The 25,691-nt window shown below is 45.8% G+C and overlaps 1 protein-coding gene across 1 annotated transcript in view; it reads left to right on the top strand.

The window, feature by feature from the left end:
* KAZN (kazrin, periplakin interacting protein) overlaps nt 1-25,691 on the top strand; it is a 1,100,886-nt gene that overhangs the window by 255,082 nt on the left and 820,113 nt on the right. Inside the window, exon 2 of the mRNA XM_043573804.1 lies at nt 647-804. Coding sequence (XP_043429739.1) covers nt 647-804 — 158 coding nt within the window. The remainder of the gene's footprint in view (nt 1-646; nt 805-25,691) is intronic.

The following is a 25,691-nucleotide window of genomic DNA, read 5'->3' on the forward strand; positions in this document are numbered from 1 at the left end:
GGGCTGTCCCCTCATGTCCTGTGAATCTCTGTAGTTTACAGACACTTAACACAAAGTCATCTTCATGGAAATGTTTGCTGGCTTGTTTCTTTCCAGTTTTCTCAGCAGGACATTGGATGCTCCTTGAGGGTAGGCATTATGTCTGCCTTTGCCTATGATTATATCCCCAAGCACTCCATAGGTTTGGCATTTGGAGACTGCTCAGTAAATATTTGTTGGTTGTTAAACACACGTGAAGAGATTTTCGTGGATATACCGGTTTCTTGATACCTGCCCTGGGTGGACGTTATATGCATACTCCTACCTCTCTGCCTACAAGTACGAGCCACTGGGGGCACTTAAAAATAAACTGGGGCACCTGGGTGGCTCAGTCAGTTGAGCGTCCGACTTCGGCTCAGGTCACGATCTCGCAGTTCGTGGGTTTGAGCCCCGCATCGGGCTCTGTGCTGACAGCTCAGAGCCTGGAGACTGTTTCGGATTCTGTGTCTCCCTCTCTCTCTGCCCCTCCCCTGCTCATGCTGTGTGTGTGTGTGTGTGTGTCTCAAAAAAAACAAAAAAATAAATAAAAATAAAAGTATAAGCCAGCTTCTCTTTGGAAGTTACCTGTTATGATCACACTTTCCTTCTTTCTCTTTTTTTTCCATAGCTGTGCAATCATTGTACACCCTAAATGACCAGATATCCCATTTTATTGTCACCAAGTCAAAGGCACTGGAAGAGGACAAAGACCCCTTCCTACCCACTGAGAAGGAGACTCTGAAGAGTTCCATGATCCTGATGAGGCACCTCTTAATGGACGCTCAGGTACAGAGATTAACAGAGAAATTCTGTATAGAGTCGGCGGTGTCCTTTTTTTGTTTTCTTTTTAGTAGAAGTGGGCAAAAATGTCTGACTACCACGCTTATTGAAAACTGCCTTTGTGATGGACGTCCATGTAGCAGAGATTCTGATCTATTGGGTATTGGATTTCTGATTAGGAATTACTTAGGATTTGGTATTAAAATAGCTTGGTTTTAAGTCAAAGTAATGGGGCTTAAAAATAATACATGTGTTGTTTCTGAGACTTCAACAGATCTCTCCTTAGCCTTGGAAAAGTGAAAATCCATTTACATACAGACTTGGCAGGCCTCAAAGCCGGGGAAGGCTTTGGAGTGGAGCAGCGCGTATCCCAAACAGCATCACCGAGCAGCTAATGAATATTTTGGTACATTTGATGCACCCCCAGTAAGCAAATCGGCACCGTCGTTTCTTTTTTAATGCCTGCAATGAATTAATTACAGAAGGCATTTAGCCCGTTGCATGCTTTTGTCGAGATGTTCTTCTTCAAGGTTTCTCCTTGTGTACTATTTTATTGAAATATTTAAAGGTAATCTGTCTATTCCTTCTGGCTTTGTTGGTGGGTCTCTCCAGATACGTTGCTAGGCAAACACCAGGTGGTTCACTCGAGTTGATAGTTTTCTGTGTCAGTGAAGCCAAGCCGAACTAGATTTTATTGTCATTTCTGCCTCTCCAGGATCTAGCAATGTTTCAGCAAATGTTCTTTGGTTTTGGTGATTTTGTATCCGTTTGCCCCGGAGCTTTCTTCCTGAGCTTGTTTTCTGTTCGACAGCCGCGAGGTCAGAACGGTGGGCGGTTTCCTGTGTTCCACTCGGTATCAGATTTTGAACTGTGGTTCCTTTGGTTTTGTCTCTACCATGGTGGTGTTTTATGTTTTGTTTTTTTTTTTAAAAAATCAATCCTGAAGCCTGTATCTTGTACCAGTAGGACTTTAACTGGCAGGGCTTTTGTGCGTTTCTCACCTGTCAATGTTTGAAGCTGCCCCGTGGGGTTTTTGAGCCCCTATGTTGCGATGGCCCAAATTATGCAAAGCCTTTCATTTTTACTCACCGTTCTCCCTTCTCCCCTTCGTTATGAGCATCCCATTCGGTTTCTTCTTTCTTCCTGAGCCCGTCTGCCGGAAAAAGGAAAGATTCCGAAGCTCTAACAGCCAATTGTAAAACTCGGGGGGAAAAAAGGGGAATTTAGAACGGTTTACCAAATAAAAGAAAGCAAAGCGTTCCTGAAAGGATTAGCTTTCCTCAGTGCCTAGACCCGTTCTACAACTAACACCCCCAGCCAAGGGAACTATCCCCGTGAATCCCAGCAACACTGTGTAGAGTCTAGAGTTTGTAAAATCTCGGGAAGTAAAATATGATTCATCTTTTCTCTCTCTTTCACTAGTGTCTAGAATGGGATTTCAGAAACGTTCAACATCGCTTAAGAAAATGTTTTCACCCCTGAATGCTAGATTCATTTGACAACTTTCATCCTAGATGGTGTTGATCGCAATTGCCCCTCTCCTTTTTTTAATCTAATGAGACTAAACTATCCCATACAATGTGATTACTGTGTGGGACTGCTTCATTATTTCATTCTCTCCTGACCCCTCATCAATGCCTGCTAGAATTTTACACTCAAATAGCCAGATAAAGTGGAGTGGGGTATGGTGGTTACTCCCCGAAGTCAGACCTCCAGAAGGAGGTGGGTCGAATCTTCTTCCTGAGCAGGGCAAAAATAGAAAACCAGCTCGGAAAGTGCTGTGATGTCTGGGCCCATTATTTCTTTTGCCTACTTCTGTTTGAAGCCTCTTCCCTCTTGTCTTTGAGACTAACATAGGATGAGGTAAATTGTGATTAGTTTGGTCTAAAAATACCACCCTCGTTGCTTTTTTTTCTCCAAACCACTCACTTCTGGAAACATTATTTGTGGTTTTCTCTATGTCCGTGGCTGAAGTCAATTAGAATCATGTTACCTAATGCCCCCAGGCTCAGATCATGTCCCTAAGATTAGCGTTGCCACACTTATAACATGCTAAGAAACCCCAACATTTTGGGTATGGTCAGGGGCGATATGTGGTTTTCAGTTTTGAAGGAGACATCTAGAGATACATGATTTTTAAGAAGACTCTTTAATGAGCATTTTTGGAAATGGAGCGAGTTTCCATTCATGTTTTGACATTGCTTCTTACCTCAATTGGAAAGACGAATGAATGTGCTTAGTTCATATTCTAAGTTCATCGATAACGGGAGGTCAACAGAATGTGAATTCTGTGTGCCTCCTTCCCTTCAGCTGCATTTTGTGATATTAATAGGTGTGCGGTAGGTTTGTGTACGGTAGGACGTAAGCTTCTCAAGAGCAGTAACCACATCCCTTAACTTGGTTGGTATAATAGCCTGCTCGCTTCCATACCCGGAGGACTCTTAATAGCATTAGATGATGATGAAATACTCTGACATCAGTTTGCGAGTTGAATGAAGTCAGGCACAAAGTATTCCAGAGAACCTGGAGGCTGCTTTCGAGAGCAACTGCTTAAAAGGCATAATCGATTCAAGTCACATCTGTCTTGGAAGCAATAAATCCTGCTTAGGAGAATGTCAAAGGCAAAAGCATTGCTGGGCTATGAAATTCTACCTCTGAGGATTATAAAACAGTATGCACACAGCAAACACATCTCCCAAGTATAATAGGGGTGCCGGGTATGATTGGCAGGTCTGACAGTTCATTCTACAGAACGGAAGTGAGAAGGAACGTCTCACAGGGGGAGCCCCCGAGGCCCACAGTTACTTATTCATTCCCTAAATGTCCGTCTGAACATTGAGGGGGTGTCTGAAAGAGGCAGGGCTCCCCTGCTTGCATTCCATTCCCCTTGTCGTCTGCGGGCCCCCCAAATTCAATGACATGTACCATTCAGACCGCATTTGAAACCTGACCTTGTGGCTTTTGTTCCTGGGAGCCAAACTGCCGACTCAGCCTCATGAGCGATTAGATTCATAACGCCGAAGAGGTAGTTCTTTCTGGTAGAGATTAATTCTTTTACTCGTACTGTGTGACTCCGCATGCTAAGAGGGGTTGATTACAGCCAACTAAATCTCCTGTTGGCACTCCTCTCTTTCTTCCCCCTCAAAGACCTCGTATCATTATTTACTAAGGGGTGCGCGAATGCTTGGGAAAACAAGAAGATGGCTTTGTTGCCACAGGGCCCTCTGCTGGAAGGCTGGGCGCTACAAGGTGGAGACGGTCCCTTCCCTGTGGGGTCTCCTTCTGCAGCCACAGCGGCTTGGAGGGGCCTGTGTTCCGTCGCCCAGGCCTGGCAGAGCGCGAGGCCCTTCTCCATGGACCCTGGCCTGGATTTGAAGGCAGGGCTTGCATGCAGCAAGGCTGAACCCCGGGTGCACCCCTCCCAGAGGTCCATCTCTAGGAACGAAGGAAGCAAGACTTTAAAAATAAAGATAAACTGGGGCGCCTGGGTGGCTCAGTCGGTTGAGCGTCCGACTTCGGCTCAGGTCACGATCTCACGGTCCGTGAGTTCGAGCCCGGCGTCAGGCTCTGTGCTGACAGCTCAGAGCCTGGAGGCTGCTTCTGATTCTGTGTCTCCCTCTCTCTCTGCTCCTTCCCCGCTCATGCTCTGTCTCTCTCCCTCTCCTTCAAAAATAAATAAAAACATTAAAAAAATTTTTTTAAATAAAAATAAACTGCACAGCCATCATCTCTAAGCCAGTGTGTGCTCCGGGCCTGGCAGATGTCAAATGTTAGGTGGGAAATAAATGAAATCCGCTTCATCCTCTGCCCGCCCCTTTCTCTGCTCTTTCCTCCTCTTCCCTTTTCCCTTTGCCTTCCTTCCCCTCCTTCCTCCACCCCTCGCCCAGCATCCACTCTTCCTCCCCTACCTTCTCCTTCATTTCTCTCTCCCCCGCCTCTTCTTCCCATTGGCAAAGTAAGTCTTAGTTGAGAAGCAGAATGCGATTTCTCCCTTCCCTTCCTTCCCCTTTTCTTTCCTTTTCTCACCTGCCTTTCTTTCTCTTCTTTGTGTTCAGAGGTCTCGAAAGTGTATTTGCCAAAAGCCCATATTCCCCCTTACCCGGCACGAGCGGGGCGGGGTGGTGACTGGCAGGAGGCAAGCCTGCTTCAGGAGACAGGAGGGGATCCTGCCAGCATCTGAGACTCAGAGTGATGGTTGTCTGGGTAGTGTGAATTTCTCTTCTAGAATGGTCTGGAAAACTCCTCTCCTCTGGTTGGTTATGCTTTCTCATTAATTTCTGGCAACATTGGGCCGATTTAACATGAGATGATTGGCTGTTTGAGCTGCCCGGACACTTCACTCTCTAGACTGGCCTCGAATGGGGAAGTGTGGTTTGGGGTGGAGACTGCACCAGGGGAAAGCATGGCTCAGGCTGCTGACACATAGTTGGGGACGGATGGCTTGTCAGCTTGTTTTGGGAAGGAGACCTTGGAAATCAGGTAACTGATACACATTCATGGCAGCCATAACCCTGGAAGAGATTCTCTCCCTTTTCTAGCACATTCCATCCCTCCATGTACTTTCTGAAGCCAACACCATGCTCAGGACGTGGAGCTCGTGGTTATTCCTAGTGCAGGCATCTGGTGCTTTCTGGCTGCAGCTGGCTTCAAGGTCAATGCCACGAGTAGGACCCTGTTGACAGTCCTAGGGAATGTCTTGCCTTTTAAGTTGTACAAACTGGGGTACCAGAAGGGTGCCTGGCTGTCAAGGTCACAGATGCTGGCCGCGGCTAAGGGTAGCACAGGAGCATGGGTTTTTTCTTAGTATCTTTTGAAATTGGACCCCACGTGGGAGAAAGAAACAGAACTGTCCCTACGTTGCGGCAAGCAGGGAAGAAACTCTGAAATTAGAACGAGGGCAAAGAGGCAAAGTTCTCAAAAGAAGAAAATTACCCTGGGATATGTTTAAATCTACGCACGCTGTCAGATTTCCACCTCTTCCAGGTCATAGGAGAAAGAAACACTTAAACGGACGTGGAGGAATTTAGTTCACCTAACTAGAGCACTACATTGGTAAGCTGATTATTCAAAGGAGTCTCAGCTTATCCCCTCCTGTAATCCATGTGCTCCATTACCCATCGGTCCTGTGCATTTGAAAAGGCAATGCTTATTTTCTGTTCCCAGATGCAAAACTATAAAACCAGCGGGTCCTATGACTGAAGTTTCTTACCTAACTCGTGCAAGCTCACTTCCCATTCTGCCATGCGATTTTGATCTTTTAAAGTGTCGTGGCTTTTTTAAATAAATAAAATTTTAACCTGCAGGCCTTGCCAGGCTTAGATGCAATCCTTGCGGCGACAGAGGCCCCAGCAATCACCTTCCCTGCTCCAAAGGAACGGAGGGTGATGCACACAATTGCGATGCTCTTCCTCTGATAAGCTTGAGTCGAGGTGTTCTTTATGTTAATAGTGAAAGGTGGCCTCTTCTGAGTCTCCTTCCATCTTTGTAAAATCCTATAAGGCAGAATTTTAGGGAAAGTGCTGGAACACTGACGTTTGCTTTCAGTGTTCACTATGTAAACATCCAGGTACAGCTGGAACTGAGACTCAGGAAAAAAACCGGATTCCTGTCCACTGCCGTGTTGTGAAGGAAAGGAACGTCTCTACGATGGGTAGATACTATGTGTTTATTTCAATGACGTACATTTTATTTTTTATTTATTTTTAATGTTTATTCATTTTTGAGAGACAGAGAGAGAGAGGGAGACAGAGCACGAGCAGGGGAAGGGTAGAGAGAGAGGGAGACACAGAATCTGAAGCAGGCTCCAGGCTCTGAGCTGTCCGCACAGAGCCCGATGTGGGGGTCGAACTCACGGACTGTGAGATCATGACCTGAGCCGAAGTCAGACGCCTAACCGACTGAGCCACCCAGGTGCCCCTAATGATATACATTTTAAATGGTAATAAAATATAACGTATGCTGCTCTGATAGTCAATGGTCCATGGTGTATAGTGAGGGAATCTGAAATAGTAGCAAAATCATGGAAAGAAGATTAGGGGTAAGGACTCGGTGGGGTTCTTTGGTCACCAGCAAGAAAGACCAGCTCTGATTAACAGAACAAGGGCAACATTTGATGGAAGCCAGTAGGCTTGACCTTTGGAAGAGGTGGAGGACAGCTACAGAGAGTTAGGTCTCAGAAATTAAAGAGAGGTCGCTTCAGGGTGCTGGGGTTGGGATAAATTGACTCCAGCTATTTTCTCTCTTCGTGTCACTTTGATCAAGAATCTGATCTGCGCGTCTCAGGTCAACGGATCCTTTTCCCCATTGGCATGTTGAGGGTGTGCATGTCGAGGGATGGTGCCACCTAGACCGTGTGTGCTGTGGGGAGCACGCCATTGTTACCACAAGGAGGGAGAGGGGACTCTGGGCAGATGGAAGCAATAATAAATCTACCATGCACTCGATATGCATACACTCGGTGCTGTGTCCCAGCACAGGGGTTGCCTGTGCACTCAGCTCCAGGGATAGAGAGGGACAGAACGTCCCTGCCCTAGAGGGACTCAAGATGTAGTTGGGCAGGGATCAGACACTGAAGCGCCCTGTGATAAGGCATGTGTGGGGGCCACAGAAGCCCAGAGAAGGAAGTGGCTAATATTTGCAGGTCACTTTACTGTTTACAAAGCACTTCTGCCGGCATTTTGCCATCTTTTCCTCTCAGCCGTGAGAAGTACGGGAGGTCGGGTATTATTCTCTCTATTTTGAAAACTGGGTATTAAGCTGTAATAAAATAGACTTTTTTATGTTGTGTTCCATCCAGCCAATCGCAAAGCAAGCGTAATTGATTTCTAAGTTGTAGGTGGTGAGCCTCGGAGTGTTTGCTTCCCAAAGGGGTTATTAAATGGAGGGGAAAGGAGGGTGTAATTTGGGGAAAGGAGAAGATTTAAACCTGGCTTTAGACATACAACAGTGCTCCTAACTCAAAATGTTTTTAACAATGTTAGTAAATATGCAAAACTTTACTAAAGCCAAGCTCTACCCTTTCAGACTCCTAGAAGGCTTAGGGTTCTAAGAACACGGTTTTCAAAAATCTTTAAATAGACTATAAAAGGTATTATAGGACCCCCCCCCCCCCAATATTATAGTCTCCTCATCGTGTTCTATGGTTATATTGGCAAATATATGGCTCCAAAAATAATACCCAACCCTACTATCACCCTTTAGGTGAGTGGTTCTCAACTGAGAGGGGAGGAAAGCACTTATGCTCCACGCAGGGACATTTGGCAGTGTCTGGAGGTATTTTTGGTGGTCACGGCTGGTGGGGGTTGCTGGGCAGGGGTGGTGGTGCTCCTGGGATCTGTAGGTAAAGGCCAGGCATGTTGCTAAACTTCCTACAGGGCACAGGATGGCCCCCTATGACAAAGAATTATCCAGCCCCAGTGCCACTGGTGTCGCGATTGAGCAACTCGGCTTTTAGACCCTACAGTCAATCATAATTTGTCCTCAAGATAGATCTTAGTTATTTTATCATTCATTTCTTGAGCACCTACAGTGTGCCAAGCCCTGTGCTAGACTGCGGGGAGCAATATTGAGAGCAAAAGGAGGATCTTGAATTTTAGTGGGGGCGGGTAGCTCTAAGTGTGCAAGTCAACATAATAATGAGTTTCAGTACTTGTCTTAAAGATGCATGAGAACCTAATTGAGATAAGAGTTCAAATGTTTTCTCTTTGAACGTAACATTTAAGCTGAGATCTGCAGGGAGAGAGAACGAAGGAGAGAGAGAATGTGACCTCTACTCATACATTATTGCATATAATTTGTACTTTAATTTAGTTGTATGTATTTAATACCACTCCATGAGGTAACTGGAAATAGATCCCCTGGGGTGTTGCAAAAGATCTAAGCAAATTATTTATTCCAGAAATTTACATATAATTTAGATAATATAAAAATTCTAACTGGTCCCTCAGGAGCAGAGAATCTTTTTATTTTTTTTTGCCTATGGGTGTCCACAGAGGAACCAGGATCTCTCTTTTTTTTTTTTTTTTTTTTTTTTTTGCTAGATGCTGTGGACATAGAGACACATGCAAAGGAAGGCCAGCATAAGAGCTGTTTGAACTACATGAGACACAGGAGTCTGATGGGTGAAGGGAAATCTGGGAAGATGTAGACAAGGAAATGAGGAGGTGAAGGCTACTGTTGCTTAGCTGAAGAGCTGCCATCTAGAACACGGCCCACTGTCAGTTCTCAGTTATGCACCTATAGATTAGTAACTTTGGATTATCTACGGGCAGAGCCTTCCTTCCCTGGTGGCACGCACTCAGGAAATGTAAACCAGCGTTAGTTTGAATGAGACATAATTAGAAAGGTAATTTCACTGCCAATATAGATATTTTTTACCATAATGGAATTCAATATCAGAATTTTCTTTTAGTATCAGTTACTTGGTACTTTTTTTTAACGCTGCGGCTCTCACCCATTAGTCAGATAGTAGAGAGCAGAATGGATGCCATGCAATTATAATCCTAAAATAACTTACGCTTAGAATGGTAATCCCTCTGCAGAGATGTTGGGACCTCCTATTCACATTCAACTCCAACATTCCCTGTAGGGCAGCCAGGTAAATAGAAGCGTGGTGTTGCTAAGTGTCATCATTGATGTCCTGTGTTAGATCTGGGAGTAGAGCCAGAAAATCTCTTTGATGCCAGCTCAAGCCAATATTCCATGTTCCTTCACTCCTTAGCTCTCAGTAAATCATGCTTAAAAGCAGTTTAATAGTGAGATGGTGACTTGGCTCTTCCAAGTTCTCACTTACTCCTGTGGACTTGAAATAAACTCACTCAGCTTTGGCCAGCTTAGTAGCCTGGATACTTAATTTCAGAATGGACATTCTTGTCTTGGGTTACTCATATGCATCTACTATCTCTTTTTCTTTCCTTGAAAAGTAGGAGACAATGAAACAGGCTCATGATAAAATTGATAATGAAAATCGCAACATGGATTTGTATCAGTTAACTACTGCCACGTTAAACAATCATCCCAGAACTAAGTGGTTCAGAATGATAACTTGTGTTTACTTCTTGAAGTCTGCGGATTGACTGGGGTAATTTTGCTAACATGGGCGGGCATGGCTGATCTTGACTGGTCTTACTCCCATATTTGTGGTCACTGGGGCCTGGTGGGTCTAAGATGGCCTTGGCTGGCATGATTCAGCTGTCCTCCATGTATCTTTCATATCCATCCAGCAAGCTAACTCTGGAATATTCTCCTATTGGTGATAGGGGTCCTTCAAAAAGAACAAGTGGACAAAAGCAATCATTTTTCCAATCTATGTTTGCATCAAGTGCACCACTATTCCACGGGCTGAAATGAGTCAAATTACCAAGCCCAGAGCCAGTGTGGTATTGCACCACCTAACAGGCTGTATAAAGCATGGACCATTGATGTAATCAACCCACCACATAAACAAAGCAAAGTAGCAGAAGATTTCTTCGCGCAACTCTTGGCAATATTTGATCTTTTAGAAATGGGAGTCTGAAATGTCCTAATTAGCAAGCTTCATGCACATTATCTTTCGTAAAGACTGATCCAGTCAGTTTATTTAGAGGGACACGGATTGTGTTCTTCTGCCCTTATCCAAGCACAGAGGACAGACCGTGTTTGAACAGCTGGCAGATATATTTTAAGAGGGCTCTATGTCAAGCTCGAACAGGATGGTTTCAATGGGCCCGCGACCAAGTGTGAGAAGCGTGCGCTTTTGCTAGCTCTAGACGCATGATGAGCCATTAAAATCCCATTGTTCTAGCTGATCACTCAAGCCAGGTGCATGGTTTATTTGTTCAACAAACGCTTCCTGAGCTTATACTAACCACATGAAAGGTACGGTGGTAAACATTGCAGGGATATGTGAAAAGTAAAAGTGGTAAAGGACCATTGAGTCCTTACTATGTGCCAAACTCTGTGCTAAGGACTTTACCTTACCTCCAAATCTCATTTGTGAAGTATGTATCATTTCCCCTACTTTATGGATGAGGAAATGAGGCCTAGAGAGGAAACTTCCTTAGGGTCACATATCAAGTGAGTAGCCGTGCTACTTTAATTGCAAAAATGCCTGCGATTCTTTCCTTTTTCTCTTTGCAGTATGCCTCTGGAGCCTTTCTCACTATGAGCTAGGATTGGTTTTCACACCCCTTGAATCTGAGCTGCCTTGTAATTATTTTTGGCCCAGAGATTGTGGGAGAAGACTAGGTCAGTCCAGAGCCTAGCCTCCAGATGCCTCCATATTTCTGCTCTTTCTTGAAGCCTTGTTTCTGATGTGAGAGTAAGTCTGGCAAGAAAACTGGCAGAGGCAACACCACATGGAACAGAGGTATAATCTCCCTGCTGAGCCTGTCATGGGCCAGGCAGCCCCCAGCTGACCTACAGAGGTACCGATGCAAGAGTGAGCCTAGCTAAAGTCGGCTGAACTTACCCCAGGGCAGCAGAATCACCCGTCTTTCTGTAGACTTGGAAGAACTAAAAAATGGTGATTGTTTTAAGCCGCTAAGTTTCAGGGTGGTTTGTTACACAGCAAGAGCTGACTGATACAATAGTAGAGCCAATATTTGAAGTCAGATCGGACTGATAACCAAGCCCTATAATGGAAGACGAGCTGGGAAGCGTAGTCCGGCCATGTTCTCGGAGAAACATGAAATGGATTTGGTGAGTCTTTAGCCAGTGTCTGCCATGCATCCCCTCTGGTTTCATACCATTCATCTAGCTTGAAACCACAAGCTAGGGAAATTATTGAATGCTTTCAAGCCAAGGGATGACCTGGTTGTATTTGGGTGTGTGAAAAATCACCATGGTTAAGTGTGAAGGATGGATTCACCGAGGCAAGAGATGGGAGAGCTTCTCTTGGTGAGAAACTATGGTATGCAGTAGGAGGATTAAAGAAGGGATGTACTCAGGGAAGGATTAAGAAGTAGGACTAATTGAAATTTGGGGGGGAAAGAGAAAGACAAGTCTAGGATGAGTCTCAGATTTGGGGTTTGGGTGCCTGGGAAAAATGGTAGCATCTGATAAAGGAAATAGGACCAGCAGGCTTGGAGGGGAAAATGATGAGTTTGGTTTGGAGTCTAGGAAGACTGAGGGACCTGTAAGACATCTGGGCAGGGTTGTCTGGGAGAGAGTCAAAACTCTGTCTTCAGTTTCAGAGAAAGTTGTGGCTGAAGGGGTGAGTCTGCTACTCATCAACGTATGGACCGTGCGTTGGAGTCCCTTCTGTATCTCCTGAAGTTCTCAGTAGCACACAACAGAATCTACTTTAATTTAAGTAGAAAGACCTTTAAAAGAAAATTTGACATTTTTGATAGTTCACAGCATCTCTAGGAGGTCTCAAAAACTGGGTTTGGAGGCCACATAACCAGCAGCCAGGAGAAACCAGTCAAGACTGTTAGTGGAAGCCATCCAGTGACTGCTTCACCCAGTAGCACCTGTAAACTGAGGACTGGATGCTAGAACCTTCTCCAGTGCTATTCTGAAGAACCAGGTGCTTCTGCATCCAGCGTGCTAGAAGAGCCAGTCTCCTCCCATGCAGTGGCTACCTCGTTGTCCTCTTGTACATCACTGAGGAAGAACCTAGGCCACCTGGCAACCTTAGCCACAGGGGAATCTGGGAAATTTCCCAGATTTAGTTTTCCATTTTCTGTAGTTCAGGGAAGCAGGCTAGAGAATGTTGGAATGTGTGCGAGCGAGCCAACTCACGGTACGCCCGACAGAAACACAGAGGAAATTACATAGGGAAATTGTACGGCGAGGAGCAGAGGCAGAAGAAACACCGTGGAGTAGACGAAACGTCCTCTTTTCACTTAAACTGGATTGAGATGGCTTTCTGTCATTTGCAGCCTGAGGAACCTTGACTAATAGGGTGCCTACACTTTATAGAAATGCCATCCTTCCTCCCCAGTGTCATCCTGTCAACATGCCATGTGTTCCCTCACATGATTAACCACAGAGCCAAGTGGGAGCTTTTCCTAAGCAGGGGCATCTGGACCCTTGCAATTAAGCCCTGGGAACCTTCTTGCCTATACTTAAACATTTATGCAGTTTTATACAGTTGCCTACACACTTACGCAGTCACGCACAGGACTTGAATTCAAAGCAGACCACTCTAAAGCAATACTCATTTTAAATCAGTAACCTACTAAAAAAGTTTGAATATATGCAGGGAGGCGGAACAAGGACTCTTCCTCCTGGGTCTGGACAAAAAACAAAAACAAAAACAAAACCCCCCAAAACAAAAAACCCAACTTGTTATTCTGGTAGCGCAAATTGTACGTTGGTGTTCATAAACGATATGCATCACATCTCAGTGCATGCTCGTAGATTTTTCCAGTGTATTTCTTTTTTTTTTTTCAATTTTTTTTTCTTCTTCGTTTTTATTTATTTTTGGGACAGAGAGAGACAGAGCATGAACGGGGGGAGGGGCAGAGAGAGAGGGAGACACAGAATCGGAAACAGGCTCCAGGCTCTGAGCCATCAGCCCAGAGCCCGACGCGGGGCTCAAACTCACGGACCGCGAGATCGTGACCTGGCTGAAGTCGGACGCTTAACCGACTGCGCCACCCAGGTGCCCCTTTTCCAGTGTATTTCTAAATGAAATTTGAATCAGTGTTTGCAGAACCTTTGAAATACCTCCACCAAAGCCCACAGTTATGCAGAACACAGTTGGTCGTGGACACCCCACACGGCGTTTTCTCTAGCTTCATCGGAAGGGACCAGCTCCTTTGTCATGGGTTGAATTGTGTCCTCAAGAAGAGATACCTTGGAAGTCCTCACATCTGGAACCTCAGAATGTGGCCTTATTGGACATATGGTCTTTACAGAGGCTGCCAAGTTAAAATGAGGTCATTAGAGTGGGCGCTAGTCCAGTATGACCGGTGACCTTATAACAAGGGGAAATTTGGAGACAGAGCCATACATGCACTGAGGGGCGGTCAATGTGGAGTCACGAGGAGAATGCCATGTGATGCATCTAGAAGCCTGGGGAATGTCTGAGGCTCCCGCAGCTGGGAGAGAGCCCCAGGACAGATTCTCCCTTAGAATTTCCAGAAAGAAGCAAACTTGAGGTCACCTTGATTTGGGGCTTCTAACCTCAAGAACTGTAAGACTGTAAATTGCTACCGTTTTAAGCCACCTGGTTCCTGGCACCTTGGAATGGCAGCAACAGGAAACTAATACACCCCTCCTGATGAGAAAATCACAAACTAAGAAGGCACAGTGTGGTCCAACAGCAGCATTATTTTTCTTCGTTTTCTTAATGGGATGAAAAGGATTGTTAAGGAAGGCCTATGTGCATGTTTCCTCACTCTCCAAAGAGTAACAGCCCTGATTGGCAAACCTAGAGGTTTTATTTCATCCAAGATAAGTTAAGGGTCCCGTATGGGCCCGGGCGTGGCATGGCAGGTGGCTGTGTTTTCTCGGCAGTTGCTGTAGGTGGTGTCGCCGTTGATTATGCCACGATGCCAACAGCACACATAATTTGTTGATTCCCTATTGTTGGTTTCTCTGTGTGATGGGAAGTTGTCACCTGGCTTATGCCTTTCTTTTCATCATCATTACTGCCTCCACTCTGTCATCCTTCCAACTCTAAATCAAAGGGAAGCATGTCTTCTCTCATCTGGGAAGTGTTCCGGATGCATATCATTAGCACAGAGGAGCACTTGACATTTCAGATCATCGTTAGGGCTTCTTAATCGGTTTCAGCCGAACCTCGGCATTTTGGCAGGACCGCGGGGGCAGATGAGCAAGTGAGATGGAGATCTGGCAAAGTTCATGGGGCAGCTGCCCCGCACAGAGTCACGAGGCTCCCTCAAGAGGGACAAACCGAGTCTCTCCTGGGATGCGGTGTCTGGCTCCGGGTGACCAAACGGGCGGTGTCATTCTTCTGCCGCCATGTTCCGCCTTTGGAGGAATCGTGAAGTGGATTAACTCTGTCTCCCGGGACTTGTGCACCTCTCCTGACTCTGAGCTCTTCTTCCTCATCAGGCTTCTGTCTCGCTGGCCCAGGTCCTCAGTGGGTTTCCCTCCGTCAGGCTTGCCCCTTCCACGTTGCTTTCTGTGGCCCCAGACCCATCCTCTCCCACCAGGCTTCTGGAAGGCTGCACGTGCATCATCGTTTGCACATGTTAATGGCTGCCCTTTCTTCTTCGTTCTACAGAACCCTGAAGAATACTGTGGAAGAGAGAAGCATGGGGCGCTGGGGAGGAGAGGGACAAGCCTAAATCAGAGTAGCTGAGGGAGGGGAATACTTCCAAAAGGAACAAATTTTGAGTAGTTGGGCAACATTCAAGTCTGGATGTTGGAGGATGGAGACTTGGGGTTGAGGAATCTCAACCTCTTACGTGAGTGCCTGTTCAGTCTTGTTTCTCTTGTGCCAACCCATCTCTGGATTCTGTTGGAGCATTCGAGTACAGTTTTGATTCCAGGGGAACATAATGAAGCTGTTGGCCCGGTTGGCTGGAAAATGCTTTTCCACCAAAAAGGTCAGCCATTCAGGAAAGGACCAATAATTTTTTTTTTATAGAAACAACAATTTCTTATATAGGAAAAAGGGATTTTTTTCTTCTATAAGCACATGATTTGTTTTCATTAATGGAATGTTTCTTTAAAAAAATAAAGGTGGTATTTTTTTTTAAATATTTTTTAATGTTAGAGAGTGGGGAAGGGACAGAGGGAGAGGGAGAAGGAGAGAGAGAATCCTAAGCAGGCCCCAGGTTCAGTGTAGAGCCCAACGTGGGGCTCGATCCCATGACCCTGAGATCATGACCTGAGCTGAAATCAAGAGTCAGACGCTTAACTAATTGAGCCACCCAGGTGCCCCCTAATGGAATGTTTCTAATTGATTGTTAAGCCTCTTCCTTATTCATCAGTGAGGACAGGGTTACTCTTGCAAAGCCAAACGATTGGTAACGTTTAGCATCACTTGTCCCTCTATCTTCTCCTCTCTGGGCTTCTGGGGACCTTGCACACCTCATTTTCACCCCTCATTGCTGCCAGCTCTTTGGGATTAAGATTCGGTCCCAGAAGCCCAGAGAGAAGAGGATGGGGGGGGGGGGGCAACTGGATTTGTCCAGAGTGGGCCATCTAAACAAAACCAGATGATTGTTAGGGATTTCAAATACAAAAACGACTGACAGTAAAAAAATAATCCCACCAAACATTTGAAAAATAACCACAAAATGAGACAGAAGGTATAGAATGACAAACTCAATAAACTGAAAAAGTTACATAGGAGAAACTGGTCAATAGAGAAACTGGGACAAGATTTTAAAATAAGTATAATTAATATCCTCAGAGAGGTAATATTGAATATTGCATCTAAGAAATCAGATCAGAGGTCCTTCATTTACCCATGCATTGAGTCCACTGGTATTTAGTGAGCTGCTACTATATGTTAGGCACAGTTGATGCACAGGGCAGTGAAGAGTAAATAAAGCTAAGTCCCAGTCCTCATGGAGCTTCAGGTCTAGTTAGGGGAGACAAAAAAAGATAATAACCAGTGAAACAAGTAAATATATGTCAGGTGATGTGTGTTGTGATGAGAAGTAAGGCAGGGTAAGAAACACTTAAGAGGTACAGGAATGGGGAGGGTGATACTATTCATACAGGATGGTCAGAACAGGCCTCAGGAAATGAGAGAGTAGATGAGCCAAGTGAATGTCAAGGGGAAGAATGTTCCAGACAGAAGGAACAGCAGGTGTCAAGGCCCTGAGCCGGGAGGATGTCTCAACGCTTCAAGGAACAACCAGGAGACTTACGTAGTTGGAGTAGGATGAGCAAAGTGTGAGTGCCTTAGAAAATGAATCAGAATGGTAGGGGGGTGGGACAGGGCAGATTACTTATGGCTTTGAAGGACTCTGGCTCTTGCTGTGAGCAAGACGGGAAGCCATGGAGTGCTTTCGGCAAAGAGCTTGATTTGACTTGACTGAACATTCTAAAAGGAATGATTGGACTGTTATGGAAAAAACCGACTATGGGGAATGAGAAGTGGAAACTAGGTAATCAATTAGGACATTATGGAAATAACCCAGGTAAGAAGCAATGTGGCTTGGACCATTGCCTCTTGAAGGTGGTGAGAAATGGTCAGCTCCCGGAAATCTTTTGTAGGCAATGCCGAGAAAATTTGTTGACCTACTGGATGTGAGGTGAGCAAGAGAAAGGGGTCAGAAGAACCCAAGGAACTGTAAGAACAAAGACTATCAGGAGGGAGGGGCAGAGGGAAAGGAGAGCATCACTAAGGGTGGGATCAAGAGTTTGGCTTCGGACATGTGTTCGAGATGCTTGGAAGGATGCTCCAATTGGAGATGTGAAGTGGGAAGTTTGGCATTTAGGGGAAAGAACCCAGCTGGAGACACTCAGTCGTGACACTGGGCAATTTCATCCAGACAGTTGGCGGAAACATGGAAAGAAATGGCCCCAGTACTGAGCCCTGGGCAATTCCAAAACCATTCAGAGGCTGAAGAGATGTGGAAGGGCTTCACAAAGACTGAGAGAGAACAGGAATGCCAGGCTGAGAAATTCTCCCAGAGTGCAGCATAAAGGAATCAAAGTAGGAAGTCAGGTGTCCCCCGACGGAGCAACGGACGGGTCGACGCAGGGTTGGATGATTCACGGTCATAATGGTAGTGGCAGCAACAACTCATGAGCCATTTCAAGTTATCAAAAATAAAGGGGAAAAAAAGGGAAAGCCACTAGGGAGAGGCTGGTATCACTCAGATCACAAAGGGTCTTGGAGGTCCAGAAAAATGCTTGAATTTTATTCCAAGAGTAATGGCAGTCGCCGAAGGGTTTTCAGAAGGCGGGAGGGTGGTGACAAAAATTGGATTTGTTTACAAGGCCATTTCTGGTCTCCTGGGCTGGGGGTGAACACAGAAGCCCGGTGAACAGGTGGGGAGCTACCTGAATTGCGCCCTCAGGAGGCGGACAGTCTCTTAATGCGAGAGCTTGCCAAGTGCTACGCACTAACTACTTTACATGTGTCAATTTATTCAGTCTCCCTGCCCCCCCAGGACCCTTCCGTTACCTCCCTTTGGCGGATGAGTTAATGGACACACAGAGAATTCCTGAGCTCGCCCAGCCAGTAGGTGGCAGAGCTGGGATGTGAACCTGGGTCCTCGGGCCTCAGAGCCCTGGCTTTTAACCAGTACGCAGTAGAGCGAGTGATATGGAGACTGGAGAGGTGGATGGGTTGGGGACACAGCAGGGGCAGGGTGAGGGTGCAGGGGAAAGGGGAAGAAATGAATCAAGAATGACCCCTGTCTTACTGTCTCGAGCATATCACTGGCATTTTTGCTGACATCATTTCACACTCCTGCTTGAAACTCTCATTGCCCCCCCCCCCACCAACACACACACCGAATTTAGAATAAATCCACACTCTCCTCAACTGCCTGGAGGTCCCTGTGCTGAACACCGTGCCGAGAAGGTGGCCAGTGTTCAGTTTTCCCAGGGCCAAGGGCTTTCAAGGATGTGAGCGTTTAGGTTTTAAAACCAGGGAAGTCCCTGGCAAACCTGGATGAGTTGGTCACCCTCCCACCATGCCACTCCCCTGCCCCACACCCTGCCCAGTTGCCCAGGGACCTTCCTTTTCATGGAGGGGACTCTCCCCACCTCTGCCTTTGCAGACGGGGTTCCTGCATGTGGATGGCTCTCTGTTTGGCACTTGGCACAACTGTGTCCTCCGGTCCTGGGCTCTCACCTTCACTGTCACTGCTCCAAGTGGCCTTGCGGACCACCTTGTGCCATGTAACCACCAGCATTCCTGCCACCCCCAGAACTTATCACGGGTTCAACAACTTCATTCAATTACCTGATTACTCCTGTGCTCAGGTATTAATTAGCTCCATGAAGGCAGGGCTCACGTCTTTCTTGTTCACCTGCATACATTGGAAGACGCTCTCTGAGGACTGGAGAAGAGACATCATCCACAAGGGCAGCAAGAGACATTTTACTGGAGTATCTGGAAAGACTTCACTACGAGCAGCTCCCGGGAAAGGTTTTACCAAGCGAGCTTGCAGCAAAAGCCCATTTAGAAATTAAGGCTGGTAAGTGAGTTCCCAGCCTTTCTTCCCGCTACCTCTGCCCTCTGGCCTGCTTTGGTCAGTTAAGGAGAGAGCTGAGATCCCACATGGGTCTCAGGCTTGGTTGCTGGACAGACGATGAATTCCACAAGCTGTTTTCTACCTGGCGTCTCCCTTCTGCCTGACTCCGCTGGAGACAGCGCAGCTGAAATTTGGGGAAGCCACTGCCTGGAGTGACCCAGGTGACTGCTCTGTGTCATTCCTATCACAGATAAAAGTGGGCACTGTTCACACACTGTTTAACTTTCCTCTGGCTCCATGCATGTCCCATGCAGTCCTGTTTGGGTATTATTTTAAAACTTAACGCTTGTACGATTGTAACAGTGAAAAATTGGAAACCACATACAAATCTAATAATATTTGATTGGCTAAATGAATTTTGGCACATCCCTAGAGTGGAATAGTCTAGAACCATTAAACACAATTACGTAGATCTATGTTCACTGACATGGAAACATGTCTGTGATAAATTGGTAAATAAAAAGAAAAAAGAAAAAAAAAAAGCCCAGAAGGAAACACACAGAAATGTTGGCAGATGCAATCTCTGAACAGTGAGATAATAGATTTTTAATTTTCTTCTTTATTTCATTTTGTTTTTCTGAATTTCTACAGTGAGATGTATTATTTTCATAACCAGTACGGGAGAGCTCTCCTCCTATATAGAACAAGTAAAAACCAGTTTGAGAGGAAAAAAATGTGTCTCATTAATATTTCTTATTCTGCCCAACTACCCTTAGTCTCCTAGAGATTCAGAATGAGCCTGGAATACATATGTTGTATATGATATATGTTCTTTGTAATATATTTCAGACTTCATATATGAAATGCAGAAACCATGCTACCGTAGACTGTGTAATATGGTATATGCTTCATGATCTAAGTATATTCATATTCATGTGTCTACATATAACGCCTATATGCATATAACTTATATGCATATACCTTGTCCTTTACTTGGTCTGTTGTTTTGCTGCATTTATTTTCCGAAGTGAAATAATGCCTGTCCTATTCAGATCATCGGTTTGTAACCTAATCCCTTGTCGCACCTGTGCTGGAAGCGAATGCCCACCAATGGTCTTGGGTTGCCTCTTTCTTTCTTTTCTTTCCTCCTTTTAATGAGATCTTTTCGAAAGATAAAGCACCCAGCCGGCTGGCTCCATTGAGGACCACGGAACTTCTGGCAGCATCATTAGTATTTGTGGCTCGCACACAGGCTTTCCTCAAGGGTGCCCCCAACACGCCTGTGCCTCGTCACTTGATTGGCGCGTGGGGCGTCCCAGCCCAGTCCACCTCAGGGGGAGGGGTGGGTGTCAGGTGAGGTAATGAATGAGGAGCAACGATGGCCTTTGGGGATCTGGTGTTGCGTCTTGACCGACAATAACATTATCGGCTCCCAGATGTCTGTCATTGACGTTCCTTTTGAACCACTTTGTATTTTATTATTTTTTTTTTATTTGTTTTTTTTAGGTAAACCTCTGGTCTTTTTTTTCTTTCTTTCTTCCTCCTTCTCCCGCTTTCCTAGTCTCTCTCTCTCTCAGGAGTAGATCAGTTCATTTTCATGGTTGAGAATGTGCAGGGAGCTCTTGGTGGCACCCGGCCCTCTCTCTAGTTCAGGAACCTCAAAAGTCCCAGGAACTCAGATAAGACGTCTGATTGGCACCGGGCCCCGGTTGCCCTGGAGCTGCTGGCAGAGCCTGGCCGTGGTCTTGCAGGTGAGGCCGCCCTCCCCTGCCAACATCCCCCCCTGGGCTGGCCTGGCTGCTTCTGAAAGGGCCCTTTGTGTTTGGGCTGCAAGGACAAAGCCCCAGCAGACATTTACCCCATACTTAATTCCCTTTAACACCGGCTCACTTGATCTAAGCAAGCCAAGTGAGATTCCCTGCCCCTACACCTCGTGCCTCTCTTATTTTATTCAATTTTTTGTTTTTACAAATACACAGTGCTTCCTAGATGCCAAACTGTTGGAGGCACTTTTATTTATCTCATCCTTAGCAGCCTGTCGAGGTACATATTAAATTATTCCCATGTTATGATTGGACGATAGAGAAGAGGGACATTAGCGACCTGCCCAAGACAGCAGTGCGGGAGGCAGGATTAGAAAGAACCAAGGCATTTGACTCCGAAACTCCGGCATTTTCCCTGCGTGCTGTGTTCCTGGGTCCTCTTCAGCTAGTTCTGAGCTGCAGGAGACGTGGGCGCCCTTTGCTACATGTGGGGTTGCTTTGGAACACCCATCAGTTTCCACCAGTTCTTCTCCTGAGGTTTTAGTGAAGGAAGTGTGGGGAAGTTCACGGGAGGCATTCCAAACGTGTGGCTTGCTGATCTGATCTTGCCCGACGCAGGGCATTATGGGTGATCGAGCCTATCGAGAGGGGAGCTTCTCCCTTACAGTTTGAGAGCTCCCAGATGCCCCCTGCACGTGGGGGCAGTGCAGGGAGGGGGTGTAAAGAACAAGTTCCAAGTCCGATCCAACTACTAACTTCCTAGGTGACTTTCCGAAAGGTCCTTTAATCTCCAGGGCCCGTGTTCGTGTCTTCAAAAAATGGGACACTACTATTTTAGCTAGCAGCCTCAGGAGTGTAATGTGAGAGGCAGCTATTATTAAGAAGGACATACGTTGGTGCAAGACGCTGCCCTGGGTGTACTCACACTTCCCTATCTGAAGTTCGCAATAACCACGTGCAGGGAAGAATCCTGATCAGAGATAGGAAAGCCTTTGACTAGAGCAGGTGCTCTGCAAACAAGGAATTGTTCAGATAGAAGCATGTTGCGTTTAACTGAATAATGCATCAGGCAGGTCCTCTTGGGAGAATGGAGGGCGCGAGGGGGTGTCCAGGGCCTATGCATAGTAGGGGGGGGGTCAGTAAATAATTAGAAGTGGGTCATACAGAACAGTGTCAGGGTGCAGCCACATTCAGCTGTGAGACTTTTCCCGTCCGTGTGTATACCGGTTAACCTGCAGCCGTCTGTCTTCACTCCCTTCTCCTTTTCTTTGGTTTTGATTTGTATTAATTGCTCGCATCTGGGATCTGTAACACTCTTCAGTCTTCGTTTTGGATATAAGGACGTGTTTGGGAATTTCCGAAATGAGGGTATTTCAAGCAGAGGAAAGAGAGATTTTGACGTAAAGCAGAGATTCATATCCCTGGATCTGACAAAGGCATGATTGCCTCGGAATCCAAGGCCTTCTGGAAGGATGGCCTTCACTAAAACCAAAATGTTGTCTCATAACCCAATAAACTTAGGTCCCATTCAGTACGTGCTGGAGTAATTTTAGAAGCCATCATTCTGTTTCAGCAGTAAACGCAGCTCAGAGTGGTATGCGTTCCCCATTAAGATGATGTGGTGGGGAGAGCGAAAGAATCTTTTGGTGCAATCAATTTATTTTAGTGTCCCAAACGTTCATGGCAACAGGGGCACACGTGGTTACGGCTGCCGTTGGGGTCGGCTTCCTGTCACAGAGGGAAATGAATGGCCCTCTCCTCAACCACCAACCCGCACTCCTGCCGCAAGAGAGGGGCCATCAATTTCCTCCAGACAGTGGAATAGGACGCACATTTGGGTGTGTTGCAAATTACACTTTCAATAGAAAACCAAGGAAGGAAGCTTTGCCCATTTATTTTATAGCTTGTTGCTTTTGAGGAAGGAGAAAGTGGACGAATACATGTAAGACTAGTGGAGCCATTGGGGGGGGTATTTTCCTTTTGAAACCTTTTATTAAAACTAAGGTTTCTTTCCCATTTTGTCCTGGCTTCCTCATTATTTCCCAAACAATCACCGGAAACGGTTTCTTTGTTGTTATTCTCTCCCCTCACAAACAAGCAGAACACTTCTGATCTATAACCTTGTACAGGACGTGCCAGGATTCATTTGTCATACCTGTCCTCTGAAGAAAAAGTCACGGAGGAGGGAAAGGATTACTGTAGGCGACTTTATCTTCAAAGGAGGATGGTCCAATTACACGGCTTTTAAACGGCTAAAGCCTGCCTTCGAATAGTAAATAAAACTGAGGTCAAGTGATGGCATGTTAAAAGTGGGACAAGAGTTTTTGCATTTTTTTCCTTGTTCCACAAGGAAATTTGATTTTATCTCTTCCCTTTTCTCTGATGTACTGTCCTCTATTCCTATAAGTGAAAAATGAGCGAGTGACACATTTAGTCACGTGGCCTTAGAATTAATGAAAAGTGTCAAACAAATGCGCAAAAGGGCTCAACTTCTGGAACAAAAAGAGGGTTTTATTTATACACCTATAATTCCAGAAATACAGAATCGACAAGGCCTGGACTAATTTTTGCCAAGGCACGTTAAGTAGTAAATCTGTGGCATTTTTAAACGGGTGCAGCTCACATGAGCTCACGTGATAGATGAGACCTAGTGGGAGAAGAAAATGTTGGAGCTGAGTTCTTTTAGCCTTTAGAAAACCTCAGCAATAGAGAAGAGGGAAGTGTATTAGAGAATGCCAGCTGCTGTAACAGATAAACCTGAAATCTCAGAAACATAGCCAGTCAAGGCTGATTTCCTGCCAGTAGACAGTGCAAAACAGGTGTTCCTGGATCTCTTGGAAATTCAAAATAGGGCATGGCCTTCCACATGGTCATTCAGGGGCCCAGCACCCTTCGTCTCATGGCTTCCTCCTTTGCATTCAGTAGAAGATGGGAAGGAGGCTGGAGATGGCATGTGGGAGGCTTGGATGGGCCATGCCTGGGCATCCATCACGTATGCCTACGTGTAACTGGCCCGCACTCAGCCACATGGCTGCGTTAACTGCAAGAGAGGTTGGGAAATGTAGTTTAGCTGCGCTCTCAGGACTAAGAGGGAACACGTTTGGTAGTCGGCTGGCCTCCCTTCTGCCACAGGGAGCAAAGTCCTTGAGGATCAGGAGTGAGAAATTGGAGTTTGAAAGAAGATCCAAAAGTTGGGTCAAGCTGCAATGGCGGAGGGGCTTGTCAAGAGGAGACAAAAATAGGCAGCATGGTTGTGCACCGGATGTGTGGCAGTGTCCTTTGTGCCATGGCCCCAGATAGTGTCTTAACTCTTTCGAGACAGAAATTTCCAATTTAATTTATCATAAAGACTTTTTAATGGAAACAATACATTGTAGTGGTGAAAACAAGATTTTCTGTGTAGCCAATGTTGCTTGAACCCATTAATCTACTGGTGAACGCATATATCTAATTATAACTCCATCCAAAGATAGGTAAGCGTTACTGCATGGGCAGTATATCCACATACCTAAAATTAATGAGAGAGCAGTGGAATAAATACAGAACCAAATTCCCACTTACCTCTTTTTTTTTTTCAATTTTTGCAGTAATGTAACTTTGTAAAAGAATGTTTGGAAAATACAAGTGGTTAATATTTTACCCTGCTTTCTAGTTCCCATAGTTTTGTCTTTGTAGTTTTTGGTTTTTGAGGGCATATAAGTGCCTGCAGGAATGAGACGGTGTAGCTGTGTTTATGTTTTGCCTGCAGTTTTGTTTTTCAGTTAATAATAAGAGAAAAAGTTGTATTTCTCCCTGCTCTGTATACGTTGCAACAGCCTCACCACGCCAGTGGAGGAGATGACATCTTGGGGCCAAACTGTCTTCTTCTGTTTGTGGGCTGTGTGGCCATGTGCCTGTCATGGTAACTGCTGTAGAGTCTTCAGTGATTAGACATCATCCCCTTGATCTTAGTTGAATATCCTTTGTCTATATACTCTGTGTTGTCCTTACTCAGCCTAACATTACTCCATGAGCCTGTTCCTGTGCCATGAAGCACTCTTCCAAATGGAACTGTTAATGGCTGCTTGGGGGTAGTAGTAGGTATATGGCCCCTGTCTCCCATTCTTGTCAAAGAATGCTGGTCCCCAGAAAGACCAAGCCATGACTAGAAGCTTGGAACTTTCAGCCCCACCATCCATTCTCTTGAGAAGATGGGGAAAGACTATGTGATAAAGCCTCTATAAAAATCCCAATGGTTTGGGTTTCAGAGAGCTTCCAGACTTGTGGACATATCCACACAGGGAGAGTGATGCACCCCAACTCCATAGGGACAGAAGCTCCTGTGTGGGGGACCCTTCCAGGCTTCACCCTATGTGTCTCTTCATCTGGCTGCTTCTCTGTATCCTTCATCACATCCTTCAATAAACTTGTAAATGTTAACTGTCCCCCTGAGTTCTGAGAGCCACTCTAGAAAATTAATCATGAAGGGCAACCTTCAATTTGTGGCCAAATGGACAGAAGTTGTGGGTAACCTGGGGTCTTACTCCTTGCAATTGACATCTGAAGTGGGGACTATCTTGTGGGACCAGACCCTTCACCTGTGGAATCTGACACTCTCTCCAGGTAGACAGTATCAGAATTGAGTTAAATTATAGGACATCCAGGGGTGCCTGGGTGGCTCGGTTGGTTAAGTGTTCGACTTCAGCTCACGTCATGATCTCACAGTTCATGAGCTCAAACCCCACATTGGGCTCTGTTCTGGCAGCTCAGAGCCTGGAGCCGGCTTCAGATTCTGTGTCTCCCTCTTGCTCTCTGTCTCTCCTCTGCTCATGCTCACTGTCTCATTCTCTTCTCTCAAAAACTAAAAAAAATATAGGATGTCCAGCTGGTGGTGTGGAGAATTGCTTGGTGCGGGGGAAAAACCCACACATCTTGTGACCAGAGGTGACGTGTTCTATGTGAGTAGTAGAGGAGGCTCCCAGGAAAGAAAGACACAGTGGAGAACTGGGATTTTCTTGACTCAGAAAGAAAACTGTAGGTGTTTCCTACTATTACAGCTGCATAACATGCCATCACGTGCCTGTGTTGGTGT

The sequence above is a fragment of the Prionailurus bengalensis genome, chromosome C1 (genome assembly GCF_016509475.1).
Source record: "Prionailurus bengalensis isolate Pbe53 chromosome C1, Fcat_Pben_1.1_paternal_pri, whole genome shotgun sequence".
Classification (NCBI taxonomy): domain Eukaryota; kingdom Metazoa; phylum Chordata; class Mammalia; order Carnivora; family Felidae; genus Prionailurus; species Prionailurus bengalensis.